The following is a 20,395-nucleotide window of genomic DNA, read 5'->3' on the forward strand; positions in this document are numbered from 1 at the left end:
GATGCTGCAATTTGGTGGTACATACTTAGTCTGACAGAATGCGGCTTTAGCTTCTGATTGGCCTTTTTAGATTGTCCATACAGTTCCCAGATATATTCTTCAAAAAAATACTGGCAACCCTAAGCCTGAAGCTCAAACGCAAAACTCTGACTCCTGCTGGTCTCCCACACCAAAACCCCTGTCTCCTGCTGGTCTCCCACACCCAAACCCCTGTCTCCTGCTGGTCTCCCACACCCAAACCCCTGTCTCCTGCTGGTCTCCCACACCCAAATCTCTGACTCCTGCTGGTCTCCCACACCCAAAACTCTGACTCCTGCTGGTCTCCCACACCCAAATCTCTGACTCCTGCTGGTCTCCCACACCCAAATCTCTTGACTCCTGCTGGTCTCCCACACCCAAAACTCTAACTCCTGCTGGTCTCCCACACCCAAAACTCTAACTCCTGCTGGTCTCCCACACCCAAAACTCTAACTCCTGCTGGTCTCCCACACCCAAAACCCTGACTCCTGCTGTTCTCCCAGACCCAAAATCCTGTCTTCTGTTGGTTTCCCAGACCCAAACCCCTGTCTACTGCTGGTCTCCCAGACCCAAAATCCTGTCTTCTGTTGGTTTCCCAGACCCAAACCCCTGTCTACTGCTGGTCTCCCAGACCCAAAATCCTGTCTTCTGTTGGTTTCCCAGACCCAAACCCCTGTCTACTGCTGGTCTCCCAGACCCAAAACCCTGTCTCCTGCTGGTCTCCCAGACCCAAAACCCTGACTCCTGCTGGTCTCCCAGACACTAGGACTTGAAGCCCTGACTCCTGCTGGTCCCCTGCTGACACGTGATGGGATATTTTGATCCATTCATTGGTTTAAAGTTATATTCAGGTGTCAACCGTGGCTCAGTGCTAGCACTCTCACTCCTGAGTCAGAAGGTTGTCAGAGTCAGAAACTTGAGTACAAAATCGAGGCTGGCACTCCCAATGCAGTACTGAGAGGGTGCTGCACTGTCAAAGGTGCCGCCTTTTGGATGAGATGTTAAACCTCTCAGGCAGATGTCAAAGGACCCTTGGTGCCATTTCCAAGAAGAGCTGGGGAATTCTCCCTGGTGTCCTGGCTAATATTTATCCCTTGACCAACATCATTAAAACAGATTATCTAGTCATTATCATCATCTAGTTTGTGGGAGCTTGCTGTGCACAAATTGGCTGCTGCGTTTTCCACATTACAACAGTGACTACAATTCATTGGCTGTAAAGCATTTTGGGACGGCCTGACGTCATGAAAGGTGCTATATAAATGCAAGTCTTTCTTTCTTTTGATATGTGATACAGTGGATTGACCCATTCCATGGTTTATATCTAGCAGGTGATACAGTGGATTGATCCATTCCATGGTTAATAGCTAGCAGGTGATACAGTGGATTGATCCATTCCATGGTTTATATCTGACAGGTGATACAGTGGATTGATCCATTCCATGGTTTATATCTAGCAGGTGATATAGTGGATTGATCCATTCCATGGTTTATATCTGAGAGGTGTTATAATGGATTGATCCATTCCATGGTTTATATCTAGCAGGTGATATAGTGGATCGATCCATTCCATGGTTTATATCTAGCAGTTGTAAACAATTTTACAACACCAAGTTATAGTCCAGCAATTTTATTTTAAATTCACAAGCTTTCGGAGATTTTCTCCTTCCTCAGGCAAATGTTTCAAGATCTCCTTGAAGCCTACGCATTTATACATATTGAACAATAATACATGGTGTTTACAGACTGCCCCTGCAACTGCCCGTTGCCAAGGCAATCACCGTGTTCAGACAGAGAGGTGTTACCTGCAGAACCTCCGAATACACATTCAATAAAAAAACAAACAGGGAAAAAAAACAGAGAAAAAAAAACACAGAGAGAGGCAGAAACATCCGGAAGGCAGAGAGAGCCAGCAAATGACCCATTATATTAAAAACAGATAACATTTGTTCGCTGGTGGGGTAACGTGTAGCGTGACATGAACCCAAGATCCCGGTTGAGGCCGTCCTCATGGGTGCGGAACTTGGCTATCAATTTCTGCTCGACGATTTTGCGTTGTCGTGTGTCTCGAAGGCCGCCTTGGAGTACGCTTACCCGAAGGTCGGTGGATGAATGTCCATGACTGCTGAAGTGTTCCCCGACTGGGAGGGAACCCTCCTGTTTGGCGATTGTTGCGCGGTGTCCGTTCATCCGTTGTCGCAGCGTCTGCATGGTCTCGCCAATGTACCATGCTCTGGGGCATCCTTTCCTGCAACGTATGAGGTAGACAACGTTGGCTGAGTCACAGGAGTATGAACCATGCACCTGGTGGGTGGTGTCATCTCGTGTGATGGTGGTATCTGTGTCGATGATCTGGCATGTCTTGCAGAGGTTACCGTGGCAGGGTTGTGTGGCGTCGTGGACGCTGTTCTCTTGAAAGCTAGGTAGTTTGCTGCGAACGATGGTCTGTTTGAGGTTGGGTGGCTGTTTAAAGGCGAGTAGTGGAGGTGTGGGGATGGCCATAGCGAGGTGTTTGTCCTCATTGATGACATGTTGAAGGCTGCGGAGAACATGGCGTAGTTTCTCCGCTCCGGGGAAGTACTGGACGACAAAGGGTACTCTGTTGGTTGCGTCCCGTGTTAGTCTCCTGAGGAGGTCTATGCGATTTTTTGCTGTGGCCCGTCGGAACTGTCGATCGATGAGTCGAGCGTCATATCCCGTTCTTACTAGGGCGTCTTTCAGCGTCTGTAGGTGTCCATCGCGTTCCTCCTCGTCTGAGCAGACCCTGTGTATTCGCAGGGCCTGTCCATAGGGGATGGCCTCTTTGACGTGGTTAGGGTGGAAGCTGGAAAAGTGGAGCATCGTGAGGTTGTCCGTGGGCTTGCGGTAGAGTGAGGTGCTGAGGTGCCCGTCTTTGATGGAGATTCGTGTGTCCAAGAAAGAAACTGATTCTGAGGAGTAGTCCATGGTGAGCTTGATGGTGGGATGGAACTTGTTGATGTTATCGTGTAGTCTCTTTAGTGATTCCTTGCCGTGGGTCCATAGAAAGAAAATGTCGTCGATGTATCTGGTGTATAGTGTTGGTTGGAGGTCTTGTGCAGTGAAGAAGTCCTGCTCGAACTTGTGCATGAAAATGTTGGCGTATTGGGGTGCGAATTTGGTCCCCATGGCTGTTCCGTGTGTTTGGGTAAAGAACTGGTTATCGAAGGTGAAGACATTGTGATCCAGGATGAAGCGGATGAGTTGTAGGATGGCTTCCGGAGATTGGCTGTTGTTGGTGTTGAGTATTGATGCTGTCGCAGCGATGCCGTCATCGTGGGGGATACTGGTGTATAGTGCCGAGACGTCCATCGTGGTGAGAAGTGTTCCTGGTTCAACTGGTCCGTGGGTACTGAGTTTTTGTAGGAAGTCTGTAGTGTCACGACAGAAGCTGGGGGTTCCCTGTACGATGGGTTTCAGGATGCCCTCGATGTATCCAGAGAGGTTCTCACACAGGGTTCCGTTGCCTGATACGATGGGACGTCCAACCATCTCATACACCAACTCTACAGCAGACGCCACAACCTCGAAACCAAGATAGAGTCCATACTCTCAACCTGTACTCAGGACACAGCAGACCAGCTACGTTATACCGCCAAACAGACGAGGCAACGGAACTACGCTGCCTACATGAAAACCAAGAGCAGGAAGCTTGAGAAACTCGGCATCACCACCAGCAATGACCAAGCTTCCCCTGGTACCACGGTTGCAACCACAGGGAAGTCTATTGTCAATTTATCCGACCACACCCTTCAACCAGACGAAATCAAAGTTCTCAGCCGAGGGCTCAATTTCTGCCCCACTACCAAAATGGACCCCACTAGTCTCGCGGCGGACACAGAGGAATTCATCAGGAGAATGAGGCTCCGGGAATTCTACCACAAACCCCAAGATTTCAGCAGCGAACCCAATGAGACAATCGACGATCCGGAACAGCAGACAGAGGGATCCGCGGTACAGCAACCGAAGAGGAAAGAGTCAAACTGGACTCCTCCGGAGGGTCGCTGCCCTCAGCTGGACATGTATGCTCAAGCTGTCAGGAAATGCGTCAATGCCAGATTCATCAGCCGCACTCAGAAGACAGTCCAGAATGTCACCCGAGCACAACGCAACGCCATCAACGCTCTCAAGACCAACCGCAACATCGTCATCAAACCAGCGGACAAAGGAGGAGCCATAGTCATACAGAACAGAACAGACTATTGCAAAGAAGCATACCGACAACTGGACAACCAGGAACACTACAGACGGTTACCCGCAGATCCGACCAAAGAACACACCCACCAGCTCAACAAACTGATCAAGACCTTCGATCCAGACCTTCAAAGCATCCTACGCATTCTCATCCCACGTAATCCCCGCGTGGGAGACTTCTACTGCCTCCCAAAGATACACAAAGCCAACACACCCGGACGTCCCATCGTATCAGGCAACGGAACCCTGTGTGAGAACCTCTCTGGATACATCGAGGGCATCCTGAAACCCATCGTACAGGGAACCCCCAGCTTCTGTCGTGACACTACAGACTTCCTACAAAAACTCAGTACCCACGGACCAGTTGAACCAGGAACACTTCTCACCACGATGGACGTCTCGGCACTATACACCAGTATCCCCCACGATGACGGCATCGCTGCGACAGCATCAATACTCAACACCAACAACAGCCAATCTCCGGAAGCCATCCTACAACTCATCCGCTTCATCCTGGATCACAATGTCTTCACCTTCGATAACCAGTTCTTTACCCAAACACACGGAACAGCCATGGGGACCAAATTCGCACCCCAATACGCCAACATTTTCATGCACAAGTTCGAGCAGGACTTCTTCACTGCACAAGACCTCCAACCAACACTATACACCAGATACATCGACGACATTTTCTTTCTATGGACCCACGGCAAGGAATCACTAAAGAGACTACACGATAACATCAACAAGTTCCATCCCACCATCAAGCTCACCATGGACTACTCCTCAGAATCAGTTTCTTTCTTGGACACACGAATCTCCATCAAAGACGGGCACCTCAGCACCTCACTCTACCGCAAGCCCACGGACAACCTCACGATGCTCCACTTTTCCAGCTTCCACCCTAACCACGTCAAAGAGGCCATCCCCTATGGACAGGCCCTGCGAATACACAGGGTCTGCTCAGACGAGGAGGAACGCGATGGACACCTACAGACGCTGAAAGACGCCCTAGTAAGAACGGGATATGACGCTCGACTCATCGATCGACAGTTCCGACGGGCCACAGCAAAAAATCGCATAGACCTCCTCAGGAGACTAACACGGGACGCAACCAACAGAGTACCCTTTGTCGTCCAGTACTTCCCCGGAGCGGAGAAACTACGCCATGTTCTCCGCAGCCTTCAACATGTCATCAATGAGGACAAACACCTCGCTATGGCCATCCCCACACCTCCACTACTCGCCTTTAAACAGCCACCCAACCTCAAACAGACCATCGTTCGCAGCAAACTACCTAGCTTTCAAGAGAACAGCGTCCACGACGCCACACAACCCTGCCACGGTAACCTCTGCAAGACATGCCAGATCATCGACACAGATACCACCATCACACGAGATGACACCACCCACCAGGTGCATGGTTCATACTCCTGTGACTCAGCCAACGTTGTCTACCTCATACGTTGCAGGAAAGGATGCCCCAGAGCATGGTACATTGGCGAGACCATGCAGACGCTGCGACAACGGATGAACGGACACCGCGCAACAATCGCCAAACAGGAGGGTTCCCTCCCAGTCGGGGAACACTTCAGCAGTCATGGACATTCATCCACCGACCTTCGGGTAAGCGTACTCCAAGGCGGCCTTCGAGACACACGACAACGCAAAATCGTCGAGCAGAAATTGATAGCCAAGTTCCGCACCCATGAGGACGGCCTCAACCGGGATCTTGGGTTCATGTCACGCTACACGTTACCCCACCAGCGAACAAATGTTATCTGTTTTTAATATAATGGGTCATTTGCTGGCTCTCTCTGCCTTCCGGATGTTTCTGCCTCTCTCTGTGTTTTTTTTTCTCTGTTTTTTTTCCCTGTTTGTTTTTTTATTGAATGTGTATTCGGAGGTTCTGCAGGTAACACCTCTCTGTCTGAACACGGTGATTGCCTTGGCAACGGGCAGTTGCAGGGGCAGTCTGTAAACACCATGTATTATTGTTCAATATGTATAAATGCGTAGGCTTCAAGGAGATCTTGAAACATTTGCCTGAGGAAGGAGAAAATCTCCGAAAGCTTGTGAATTTAAAATAAAATTGCTGGACTATAACTTGGTGTTGTAAAATTGTTTACAATTGTCAACCCCAGTCCATCACCGGCATCTCCACATTATATCTAGCAGGTGATACAGTGGATTGATCCATTCCATGCTTTATATCTGAGAGGTGTTATAATGGATTGATCCATTCCATGGTTTATATCTGACAGGTGATACAGTGGATTGATCCATTCCATGATATATATCTAGCAGGTGATATAGTGGATTGATCCATTCCATGGTTTATTTCTGGCACCTGATAGTGTGTATTGATCCATTCCAAAGTTTTGTATCTAACCTTAGTACAATCTGGGCAAGGACATCGATCATGGACTCTGCTTCCACCACTGTTTCTGGTAGGACATTCCATATCCTAATATCCATCGGTGTAAAAAAACAATTCTCTTAGCAACTCCCTTCTCTCCTTTGGTAACTAGTTAGTGACCAGTGGAAATTGGTTTCTCACCTTTCAGGTGAAGACCTGCAGGAGTCCTCTTGGAGGGTCACGACCTCAGAATGTCCCAGAGCGCTTTACAGCCAGTGGAGTACTTGTCGAAGTGTAGTCACTGTTGTAATGTAGGAAACGTGGCAGCCAATTTGCGCACAGCAAGATCCCACAAACAGCAATGTGGTAATGATCAGGTAATCTGTTTTAAGTGATTTTGGTTGAGGTTGAGGGATAAATGGTAGCCAGGACACCCGGGAGAACTCCCCTGCTCTTTATTTGAAATAGTGCCGTGGGATCTTTTATGTCCACCTGAGATAGTAGACAGGACCTCAGTTTAACATCTCATCCTACATTACAACAGTGACTACACTTCGAAAGCACTCCCTCAGTGCTGCACTGGAGTGTCAGCCTGGATTATCTGCTCATTATGTCTGGAGTGGGACTTGAACCCACGACCTTCTGCCTCAGAGGCAAGAGTGCTGCCCACTGAGCGACGGCGGACACCTCTGAGCAGATAATAGGCCAAACGGGGACCAGAAAGGCCAAGCAGGCTCGAATGGTGATGCCTGCAGAAGTGAATAGCCCGGTCTCTCTGCTCCGCTTGCGGCATGCCATAGCCGATGAAGCCAGGTACCCGCCGCGAAAGGGCATCTGTCACCTACCGAAGGTTGGCCCTTACGTTGCATGGATCCCCCATGGCTGACTTGGAAGGATCTGGAACTGTACAGATTCAGGGCCATGGTGCCCTTTGACTCCACCGACTTTGGCTTCCTGTAGATCGTCGCGACAAAGGTGGCCGACGGCCTCCTTCATGAAGTGCTGCTCCTCCGGGAGGTGCCTTGGTACGACGTGCACTGCCTGGGCGCCTTCTGGATAATAACGAGGAGGCTGTCGTCTTTTGCCGCGGGGGCCTCGCTCTCACAGCCTCTTTGCCTCTGCTGATCCTCTTCCTCTTCTGCTTATTGTTTTGCAGAACGGCGAAACGTCCATTGGGAAGGTTATTCCGGCCGCTTGGTGCTCCTGCAGGCATTGGGGGGAGGGGCTGGGGTCCGAAAAATATCGACTGCACCAAGGCCGACCACACCTTGGTTACGTTTAGTGCCGGACTCGGTAAGAAAAATATAAATTGTGAAGTAAATCTCTATCAAACTGCAGAAATAAAGCTAAAAGGTTTGGGGTACTCTTTCAAGATGTACTTTCCTCAGCTACACCGATATCGGATGACGTCAGGCCGTGCTGTGCCTAACTGATTGGATGTAAATCAATGCCACTGCACTCCTGGTTGTAAATCATAGAATCATAGAAAGCTACGGCACAGAAGGAGGCCATTCGGCCCATTGTGTCCATGTCAGCCGAAAAAGAGCTCTACAGCTTAATCCCACTTTCCAGCACTTGGTCCGTAGCCCTGTAGGTTACTACACTTCAAATGCACATCCATGTACTTTTTAAATGAGTTGAGGGTTTCTGTCTCTACCACCCTCTCAGGCAGTGAGTTCCAGACCCCACCACCCTCTGGGTGAAAACATTTCTCCTCAGCTCCCCTCTAATCCTTCTACCAATTACTTTAAATCTATGCCCCCGGACACTGACTCCTTTGCTAAACGAAATAGGTCCTCCCTATCCACTCTCTCTAGTCCCATCATAATTTTATACACCTCAATTAAATCACCCCTCAGCCTCCTCTGTTCCAAAGAAAACAACCCCAGCCTATCCAATCTTTTCTCATAGCTAAAATTCTCCAGTCCTGGCAACATCCTCGTAAATCTCCTCTGTACCCTCTCTAGTTCAATCACATCTTTCCTGTAATGTGGTGACCAGAACCGCACACAGTACTCAAGTTCTAGCTTAACCTCCCTGCTCTTATCTACCTGTCCTGCTACCTTCAGGGATCTGTGGACGTGCACTCCAAGGTCCCTTGGTTCCTCTACATCTCTCAGTATCCTCTCATTTATTGTGCATTCCCTTGCCTTGTTTGCCCTCCCCAAATGCATTACCTCACACTTCTCTGAATTGAATTCCATTTGCCACTTTTCTGCCCACCTGTCCAGTTCATTGATATCTTCCTGCAGTCTACAGCTTTCCTCCTCACTATCAACCACACAGCCAATTTTTGTATCATCTGCAAACTTCCTGATCAAGCCCCCTACATTCAAGTCCAAATCATTAATATATACCACAAAAAGCAAGGGACCTAGTACTGAGCCTTGCAGAACCCCACTGGAAACAACCTTCCAGTCACAAAAACACCCTTTGCTTCCTGCCATTGAGCCAATTTTGGATCCAATTTGCCACTTTGCCTTGGATCTGATGGGCTTTTACTTTTTTGACCAGTCTGCCATGTGGGACTTTGTCAAAAGCCTTGTTAAAATCCATGTCGACTCCATCAAACGCACTACCCTCATCGACCCTCCTTGTTACCTCCTCAAAATATTCAATCAAGTTATTCAGACATGACTAACTCCTTCCCTTAACAAATCCATGTTGACTGTCCTTGGTTAACCCGTGCCTTTCTAAATGATGATTTATTCTGTCCCTCAGAATTGATTCCAAAAATTTGCCCACCACCGAGGTTAGGCTGACTGGCCTATAATTACTCGGTCTATCTCTTTCTCCCTTTTTAAACAATGGTACAATGTTAGCAGTCCTCCAATCCTCCGGCACTACGCCTGTAACCAGGGAGGATCGAAAAATGATGGTCAGAGCCTCCGTTATTTCCTCCTTTGCTTCTTTTAACAGCCTGGGATACATTTCATCCGGGCCTTTCAAAGATGCAAAACCCCTTAATACTTCCTCACTCACTATGTTTATCCCATCCAATGTTTCACACTCCTCCTCCTTAACTACAAACTCTGCATCGTCCCTCTCTTTTGTGAAGACAGATGCAAAGTACTCATTGATAAGTATTCATTCATAAATGCAATCAGCCTGCGTGAGCCATTCTTTTGAATGGGGGTGGTGGGGGGAGAGCGATGTTAATGAGTGGCAGAAACGGCGCAGAAAGCAGACTCGTGCGTAGCGATGTTTCATCCTAAAACAGCCGTTAATCAAATACGTGCAAGAGTCCTCACGTGAAAGCATCACTACACCGTTCTTACATCATAGTTACGCCGAAAAATACAAAAACATTCCAGGCCTCTATCTATTTATCCATTACCCACATTATACTGTCTGTATCTCTATTTGTATCCAGTTACTCACATTATACTGTCTGTATCTCTATTTGTATCCAGTTACCCACATTATACTGTCTGTATCTCTATTTGTATCCAGTTACCCACATTATACTGTCTGTATCTCTATTTGTATCCAGTTACCCACATTATACTGTCTGTATCTCTATTTGTATCCAGTTACCCACATTATACTGTCTGTATCTCTATTTGTATCCAGTTACCCACATTTACTGTCTGTATCTCTATTTGTATCCAGTTACCCACATTATACTGTCTGTATCTCTATTTGTATCCAGTTACCCACATTTACTGTCTGTATCTCTATTTGTATCCATTTACTCACATTATACTGTCTGTATCTCTATTTGTATCCAGTTACCCACATTATACTGTCTGTATCTCTATTTGTATCCAGTTACTCACATTATATTGTCTGTATCTCAATTCGTATCCAGTTACCCACATTATACTGTCTGTATCTCTATTTGTATCCAGTTACTCACATTATACTGTCTGTATCTCTGTTTGTATCCAGTTACTCACATTATACTGTCTGTATCTCTATTCGTATCCAGTTACCCACATTATACTGTCTGTATCTCTATTTGTATCCAGTTACTCACATTATACTGTCTGTATCTCTGTTTGTATCCAGTTACCCACATTATACTGTCTGTATCTCTATTTGTATCCAGTTACTCACATTATACTGTCTGTATCTCTATTTGTATCCATTACCCACATTATACTGTCTGTATCTCTATTTGTATCCAGTTACTCACATTATACTGTCTGTATCTCTATTTATATCCAGTTACCCACATTATACTGTCTGTATCTCTATTTGTATCCAGTTACTCACATTATACTGTCTGTATCTCTATTTGTATCCAGTTACCCACATTATACTGTCTGTATCTCTATTTATATCCAGTTACCCACATTATACTGTCTGTATCTCTATTTGTATCCAGTTACCCACATTATACTGTCTGTATCTCTATTTATATCCAGTTACCCACATTATACTGTCTGTATCTCTATTTGTATCCAGTTACTCACATTATACTGTCTGTATCTCTATTTGTATCCAGTTACCCACTGTCTGTATCTCTATTTGTATCCAGCTACCCGCATTATACTGTCTGTATCTCTATTTGTATCCAGTTACCCACATTATACTGTCTGTATCTCTATTTATATCCAGTTACCCACATTATACTGTCTGTATCTCTATTTGTATCCAGTTACTCACATTATACTGTCTGTATCTCTATTTGTATCCAGTTACCCACTGTCTGTATCTCGATTTGTATCCAGTTACCTACTGTCTGTATCTCTATTTGTATCCAGTTACCAACAATATACTGTCTGTATCTCTATTTGTATCCAGTTACCCACTGTCTGTATCTCGATTTGTATCCAGTTACCTACTGTCTGTATCTCTATTTGTATCCAGTTACCCACATTATACTGTCTGTATCTCTATTTGTATCCAGTTACCCACATTATACTGTCTGTATCTCTATTTATATCCAGTTACCAACAATATACTGTCTGTATCTCTATTTGTATCCAGTTACCCACATTATACTGTCTGTATCTCTATTTATATCCAGTTACCCACATTATACTGTCTGTATCTCTATTTGTATCCAGTTACCCACATTATACTGTCTGTATCTCTATTTATATCCAGTTACCAACAATATACTGTCTGTATCTCTATTTGTATCCAGTTACCCACATTATACTGTCTGTATCTCTATTTATATCCAGTTACCCACATTATACTGTCTGTATCTCTATTTGTATCCAGTTACCCACATTATACTGTCTGTATCTCTATTTATATCCAGTTACCCACATTATACTGTCTGTATCTCTATTTGTATCCAGTTACCCACATTATACTGTCTGTATCTCTGTTTGTATCCAGTTACCCACATTATACTGTCTGTATCTCTATTTGTATCCAGTTACCCACATTATACTGTCTGTATCTCTATTTGTATCCAGTTACCCACATTATACTGTCTGTATCTCTATTTTTATCCAGTTACCCACATTATACTGTCTGTATCTCTATTTGTATCCATTTACTCACATTATACTGTCTGTATCTCTATTTGTATCCAGTTACCCACATTATACTGTCTGTATCTCTATTTGTATCCAGTTACCCACATTATACTGTCTGTATCTCTATTTGTATCCAGTTACCCACATTATATTGTCTGTATCTCTATTTTTATCCAGTTACCCACATTATACTGTCTGTATCTCTATTTGTATCCATTTACTCACATTATACTGTCTGTATCTCTATTCGTATCCTGTTACCAACATTATGTCAGATACCAAGAGTTCAATACTGCAGAAAGCCCAGAGGAGTATAGAAAGTGCAGTGGTGAAATTAAAAAGGAAATTAAGAAAGCAAAGAGAGGGAATGTAAAAATACTGGCAAGTAAAATCAAGGAAAACCCAAACATGTTTTATAAATATATACATTAATATTCTCTAGAGTTTCGAAGGTTAAGGGGTGATCTGATCGAAGTTTATAAGATATTAAGGGGAACAGATAGGGTGGATAGAGAGAAACTATTTCCGCTGGTTGGGGATTTTAGGAGTAGGGGGCACAGTCTAAAAATTAGAGCCAGATCTTTCAGGAGTGAGATTAGAAAACATTTCTACACACAAAGGGTGGTAGAAGTTTGGAACTCTCTTCTGCAAACGGCAATTGATACTAGCTCAATTGCTAAATTTAAATCTGAGATAGATAGCTTTTTGGCAACCAAAGGTATTAAGGGATATGGGCCAAAGGCAGGTATATGGAGTTAGATCACAGATCAGCCGTGAACTTATCAAATGGCGGAGCAGGCATGAGGGGCTGAATGGCCTACTCCTGTTCCTATGTTCCTATAAAGAGCAAAAGGATAACTAAGGAAAGATTAGGGCCTATAAGAGACCAAAAGGTAACCTATCTGTGGAGGTGGAAGATGTGGGTATGGTTCTTAATGAATACTTTGCATCTGTCTTCACAAAAGAGGGGGACGATGCAGAGATTGTAGTTAAGGAGGAGGCGTGTGAAATATTGGATGGGATAAACACAATGAGAGAGGAAATATTAAGGGGTTTAGCATCTTTGAAAGTAGATAAATCACCAAGCTGTTAAGAGAAGCAAGGGAGGAAATATCAGTGGCTCTGACCATCATTTTCCAATCCTCCCTGGCTACAGGCATAGTGCTGGAGGATTGGAGGAATGCTAACATTGTACCATTTTTTAAAAAGGGAGAAAGAGATAGACTGAGTAATTATAGTCCAATCAGTCTAACCTCGGTGATGGGCAAATTATTGGAATCAATTCTGAGGAACAGTATTAATCGTCATTTAGAAAGGCACAGGTTAATCAAGGACAGTCAGCATGGACTTGTTAAGGGAAGGTTGTGTCTGAGTAACTTGATTTAATTTTTTGAGCAGGTAACAAGGAGGGTCGATGAGGGTAGTGCATTTGATGTAGTCTACATGGATTTTAGCAAGGATTTCCACAAGGTCCCACATGGTAGACTGGTCAGAAAAGTAAAAGCGCATGGGATCCAAGGGAATGTGGCAAATTGGATCCAAAATTGGCTCAGTGGCAGGAAGCAAAGAGTAATGGTCGATGGGTGTTTTTGTGATTGGAAGGCTGTTTCCAGTGGGATCCGCAGGGCTCAGTACTAGGTCCCTTGCTTTAGACTTAAATGTAGGGGACATGATTAAGAAGTTTGCAAATGATACAAAAATTGGCCGTGTGGTTGATAGTGAGGAGGAATGCTGTAGACTGCAGGAAGATATCAATGGACTGGTGAGGTGGGCAGAAAAGTAGCAAATGGAATTCAATAATCAAACATGACTTTCCCTTAATAAATCCAGGGTTGTAGGGCTGGAAAGGGAGGGGCGAGGCCATGGAGGGATTTGAACACAAGGATGGAATTTTTAAAATCGAGGCGTTCCCGGACCGGGAGCCAATGTAGGTCAGCGAGCACAGGGGTGATGGGTGAACGGGACTTGGTGCGAGTTAGGATACGGGCAGCAGAGTTTTGGATGAGCTCAACTTTATGGAGGGTGGAAGATGGGAGGCCGGCCAGGAGAGGATTAGAATAGTTGAGTCTAACAAAGGCATGGGTGAGGGTTTCAGCAGCAGATGAGCTGAGGCAGGGGCGGAGACGGGCTCCCTAAACCTCTCTCTCCTCCTATAAGACGCACCTTAAATCCTACCTCTTTGACCAAACACCTTTCCGAAGATCTTCCTTATGTGGCCCGGTCTCAATTTTTTTGTCAGATTTCCCCCCTCTCCCCCCTTGGTAGATTTTACTAAGTTAAAGGCGCAGGTTGTTGCTGTTGTCAGAAGTGAAATTCCGACCCCCCCCCCCTCCCCCCTGAAAAAAAACCCACCCCAAATATCTCAATAACCCAACTCTCCGCAACACAACTCCCCTTCATACTGACCCTGAGTCAACTTCTATTCTGCCTGACCGCCATCCGCAGGCACAAAACAAAAAAAGAAAACATTTTTTTTCTAATCGCTCATGATGTTTGAGGCTTGTGGATCCTGCACTGCTTTGCTCGCCCACGTTAAACAACTTTAATCTCTTTGGATGCTTCTATCATGTATCTCGACTTGTTTCAAAAAGGAAAGTTCAGTTTCCCTTCAGTTTCCCACCACGGCTCTGATGCCTGATGTGGAGATGCCGGTGATGGACTGGGGTGGACAAATGTAAGGAATCTTACAACACCAGGTTATAGTCCAACAATTTTATCTGAAACAAAAATGCCTGGGTTTTAATGATGTGGAGATGCCGGTGATGGACTGGGGTTGACAACTGTAAACAATTTTACAACACCAAGTGATAGTCCAACAATTTTTAAAGTATTGATTGACAGGTCAGATCCCAAAGACAAATAAAATGTATCCATTGATCGAATAAACTCCAATAAATATTTATACTGTGCTTTTACAATGCCGGTGATTTTGGGGGGGGGTTTTTTTACCATTCAAGCGACTGTGCCAATGGCATCACCAGAACGCAACACAACCCTTCTAACAACGTGTGAAATAACAGGTAAGAAGTTTCAGCTCTTGGAAAATGCGAATTGGCTGCGATTGTGAGGACTTCTCGCAGCAAGAGTGGGGGAGAGAGAGAGAGAGAGAGAGAAACCAAGAGTACTCACAGTCACTGCAAGAAGAAAGAGAGCGCACCAAACCCGGCCCCGGCCGAGCATCTTCATGTCAGAAGTGATCGCAGAGCTGCTCCCCCTCCTCCCCCGGCCGCTGAGAGGTTCATGTCAGGTGCGGTGGGACTCGGTCTCTCTCCGAGCCGGATTGTAACTCGCAGGTGTCGCAATCGCAGCTCGGCAGGGGATTTTTTTTTTTAAAAAAGGCGACAATAAAAGTGGTGAAGCCAGCAAAGTGTGGCCTTCACCTTTGGCCCGCAGTAGGTGATGAGTTATCAGAAAGGTGCGTCAATGGGAGAGGGAAAATCTTTTGAAAAGGGCAATCAGGAGGCTTGGCATAATCGTAAAACGGCAGCATTTCTAATAATCATTTACTGACTGTATTGTCGAGGCACCTCTGAGGGTTAAGCCTTTCGTTTCCTTTATTGTTATGTGCTTTTCCTCCATCTTCTCCCACCCACCTGGACTTTGACTGAGGGGAGGGTCTCAGGACTGGAGACATCTCTGCAGCCACGGCCAAAGCAGGTCTACAGCCAGCTACTTTGGGCTGGTGCCCGGCCATGGATCAGCGGGGCAGTGCCCTCGCCTCAGTTAGTCGGAACGGTTGTGGAGTTCCAAGCTCCCGCATCCAGAGACTTGAGCACAAAATCCATGCCGACGCTCCCGGTGCCAGTACTGAGGGAGTGCTGCACTGTCGGTAGGTGCTGTCTTTCAAATGAGATGTTAAACCGAGGCCCCGTCTACCCTCTTGGGTGAATGTGGAAGATCCCCACTGCACTATTTCAAAGACGAGCAGGGGAAGTTGTGTCCTGGGCCAATATTTACCACTAAATCAGACAATCTGGTTATTATCACATTTATTGTTTGTGGGAACTTGCTGCCCACAAACTGGCTGCAATTACCACAGTGGCTACACTTCAAAAGTATTTCATTGACTGTAAAGCGCTTTAGGATGTCCTGAGATTGAGAAAGGCGCTATATAAACGCAAGTGTTTCTTTAAGTCCAACACACAAGTGCGGCCACCTGCCGAAGCATCACCCTTTCCCTCCGAGGCGACTTAAGATCTTTGGTCTCCTTATCTGAAGAAGGATGTCCTTGCCATGGAGGGAGTGCAACGAAGGTTTACCAGACTGATTCCTGGGATGGCAGGCCTGACGTATGAGGAGAGATTGGGTCGACTAGGCCTATATTCACTAGAGTTTAGAAGAATGAGAGGTGATCTCATCGAAACATATAAAATTCTAACAGGACTAGACAGACTAGATGCAGGGAGGATGTTCCCGATGGCTGGGGAGTCCAGAAACAGGGGTCACAATCTCAGGATACGGGGTATGCCATTTAGAACCGAGATGAGGAGAAATTTCTTCACTCAGAGGGTGATGAACCTGTGGAATTCTCTACCACAGAAGGCAGTGGGGGCCAAGTCATTAGATGTATTCAAGAAGGAGATAGATATATTTCTTAATGCTAAAGGGATCAAGGGATATGGGGAAAAAGCGGGAACAGGGTACTGAGTTAGACGATCAGCAATGATCATTTTGAATGGTGGAGCAGGCCCGAAGGGCCGATTGGCCTACTCTTGCTCCTATTTTCTATGTTTCTAACCACCCAAGGATAGAGGCCTCCCAGTCTCCAGGCCTAACAATGTCCATTGCCCAGCCACTCCTGGAGCAGCGGGGTTCATATTCCCAGGATCCTTTTGGCTATTAAAAAACCTTTGCACTGTGACCTTTGTTAAGGCGTCAGAAGGATTTCATAAAACATCATTATTAGGAACAGAATGAGCCTCATCCCACTCTCTCACCACATTCCCCAATTACTCCTTTCCGGAAATGATAGAATCATACAGCACAGAAGGAGGCCATTCGGCCCATTGTGTCTGTGCCAGCTCCTTGAAAGAGCTATCCAATTAGTCCTACGCCCCTGCTCTTTCCCCATAACCCTGAAAATGCTTAATTGTTTATCCAATTCCCTTTTGAAAGTTACTATTGATTCTGCTCCCACCGCAGTGAATTCCAGATCATAATAACTCGCTGCGTAAAAAAAATTCTCCTCATCTCCCCTCTGGTTCTTTTGCCAATTACCTTAAATCTGTGTCCTCTGGGTACCGACCCTCCTGCCAGTGGAAACAATTTCTCCCTCTATCAAAACCCCTAATAATTTTAAACACCCCTACAAAATCTCCCCTTAACCTTCTCTGCTCTACGGAGAACAATCCCAGCTTCTCCACTCTCTCCACATACAAGTAATAAAATTAATAATGTTTAATATTGGTGAATGGTGTATTATTGTTCCACCCCCATAACCTGAGCTCGAACCCAAATAAGAGGGTCTCAATTGAATGAATTGTGGACGATCTCCACCCATTTCCTGGTGGGCAGGGGGGCAGCACAGGTCTGTCTCAGCAGAGGCCTGTACAAAATGGGTCGTATTAGCTCGTAATAATGTGCAACTCAAATAGAGATGGAGACAGTGGTCACTGGCCATAAAAGCTTTATTATGCAACACAATCTAAACAACGTAACTATCTACAATCTAGACCATATACAGGGCATAAACAATCTAACAAGCTAAATTATTTACACAATCAGTGCCCTTAATCACGCTGGACTCAGAGCTATCAATGTCAAGCACATCATGGATGTGAGATTTTCAGGTACGAGCCATATGCCAAGGAGTCACTTAAAAAGCAATACATGGGCTGCAGGGCAGTGCCAAGTGGCATCGTTATTTACTTCTCTCCACTTCCCTCTCTTTCCTCGTTTGTCTTTTCTGTGTGTTTTTTTTTTCCTTCTTGCTGTCTCTCGCTAGACCTGTGGTTTTAAGAGATGAATTTCCCAACAGCTATGGATAAGCCTTCGCAATCTCCATGATAGAGAACGCAACAGAAACGGATGAGAGAGTGGGTCTTGGAGACCAGGAGGTTAAAGAGGGAGTGGTTCTCAAGTGACAGCCGTGGCTCAGTGGGTAGCATGCTCATCTCTGAGTCAGAAGGTCATGGGTTCAAGCCCCACTCCAGAGACAATGAGTATCAAATCCAGCCTGACACTTCAGTATAGTACTAAGGGAGTGCTGCACTGTCAAAGGTGCTGACTTTCAGATCTGACCTTAAATCAAGGCCCTCTCAGGAGAATGTAAAGGATCCCATGGCTGCTATTTTGAAGAAGAACAGAGGGGTTCTCCCCTGGCCAATAGTCACCCTTCAACCAACATCACTAAAAACAGATTGGTTATTATCACATTGCTGTTTGTGGGATCTTGCTGTGTGCAAACATGTTTCCTACATTACAACAGTGACTACACTTCAATGGGCTGCAAAGCACTTTGGGATGGTGTGATGTAAATGAGTCATCCCATTTGTCGGCAATGTGGGCCCCATTACACAATCCCCTGGTACAGTGGGAGTGAGTACACTGCACACACCCCGAGCTGAGTTCCTCAATCACATTGCAAGACTTTGTTCTCCCTCTCTGGGATCCTATGTTCTTGCTGAGGCACCTTTCTTTTAATTATACTTTCAACTTCTTTAGGGAACATAAAAGGTTTGGGGCCAGCAGGATCCTCTTGCTTTACGAGACGGGTCTATTGTTGGAAGTGAGCTATTTCTGCTACAGATCTACTCTATGATTGTGGCTATAAAGCAAATCTGATAAGTGCTATCTTGTGGTTATCTAATCTTTTCATATTCATGCTGTGATAGATTGACAACCTATCAGTGACATGATATGGTTAAATTATTTCCTGGAGGAGAGGGACCACTGCCCCACTCCCCACAATTTCCTCCCCTTGTTCCCCTCGTTTTATTTATTCATTCTCGGGATGTGGGCGTCACTGGCGAGGCCAGCATTTATTGCCCATCCCTAATTGCCCTTGAGAAGGTGGTGGTGAGCCGCCTTGTTGAATCGCTGCAGTCCGTGTGGTGAAGGTTCTCCCACAGTGCTGTTACGAAGGGAGTTCCAGGATTTTGACCCAGCGACGACAAAGGAACGGCGATATATTTCCAAGTCGGGATGGTGTGTGACTTGGAGGGGAACGTGCAGGTGGTGTTGTTCCCATGCGCCTGCTGCTCTTGTCCCACTGGTGGTGGAAGTCGCGGGGATTGGGAGAAGCTGTCGAAGAAGCCTTGGCGAGTTGAAGGTGCTGTGTTGCTCTGGAGTATAGTGCCACGGGGACTGATGCTCTCCAGTGCCTCTTTCAAGCGACTGTTGCTTACATGTGGGCTCAGACGGTGAACCTTGGCGAGCTACTCATCAGTGTCCATATACATTCACTTCCTAACTGCACAGTGATTATAAGGAGGAAATCTTGGGCCATTTTCTCACTTCTCCCGGCCGGCCTAACGTAGGGTTGCCAACCCTCCAGGATTGTCATGGAGTCTCCAGGAATTAAAGATTAATCTCCAGGACACTGCTGCGAGCAACCGTCAGGGGGAAAAAATCATAGCGACGTTAAAAAATAAATTGTGCATGATTTATTTTGTTTTCGTTGAAAAATTTTGTTTATTGGAGACGGGATGAAAAGGCTGTTTGACAGTCAAGAATCATCCAATTGGGTAGGGAAGAGTCCATTCACTTTCCAGTCGGCCGGGGGTGGGGGGAAGGCAGGGCACCGTGAGAATGGACATGTCAGGCGACCAATGGCAGGAGCGTTGGGGGATGGAGCAGTTGGAGGTGGGAGGGTCATGTCATGAAAGCTCCAGGAATACGTCCAACCAGAGTTGGCAACCCGAGCCTAACGTTGCTTCAGCCGAGACCAGCTAACTCAGCGAGGACCAGAGACTGGACCTGGGACTTTTCCATTCTGTGTCGCTCAGGTCCATGCCCGAGAGTTGACCCCAGAATTCCACGGAGCTATTCGGCCCGATGTCGCCGCTGTTGATCCAGGACTTCAGCTCGCCGTTCCTCTCCAGAACACACCCTGCCGTAAATCCCGGGATCAACTCCTTTGCATACCCACAGACTGAGCGAAAATCCCACTCTGCTGCCCGCATCCTATCTCACACCAAGTCCCGTTCACCCATCACCCCTGTGCTCGTTGACCTACATTGGCTCCTCATCCCCTCCCTACCTCTGTACCCTCATCCAGACCTACTACTACTACTACTACTACTACTACAACAACAACTTGCATTTATATAGCGTCTTTAACATTGTAAAACGTCCCAAGGTGCTTCACAGGAGCGATTAGCAAACAAAATTTGACACCGAGCCACATAAGGAGATATTAGGACAGGTG

At 46.1% G+C, this 20,395-nt stretch overlaps 1 protein-coding gene across 1 annotated transcript in view; it reads right to left on the reverse strand.

Annotated features, from left to right (window-relative positions):
• LOC137332493 (growth hormone-releasing hormone receptor-like) overlaps positions 1-20,150 on the reverse strand; it is a 76,167-nt gene extending 56,017 nt beyond the window's left edge. Inside the window, exons 1-2 of the mRNA XM_067996389.1 lie at positions 19,922-20,150; positions 7,452-7,641 (exon numbers count right to left, since the gene is read on the reverse strand). Coding sequence (XP_067852490.1) covers positions 7,452-7,641; positions 19,922-20,150 — 419 coding nt within the window. The remainder of the gene's footprint in view (positions 1-7,451; positions 7,642-19,921) is intronic.
• Positions 20,151-20,395: the final 245 nt, after the last annotated feature.

The sequence above is a fragment of the Heptranchias perlo genome, chromosome 2, assembly GCF_035084215.1.
Source record: "Heptranchias perlo isolate sHepPer1 chromosome 2, sHepPer1.hap1, whole genome shotgun sequence".
Taxonomy (NCBI): domain Eukaryota; kingdom Metazoa; phylum Chordata; class Chondrichthyes; order Hexanchiformes; family Hexanchidae; genus Heptranchias; species Heptranchias perlo.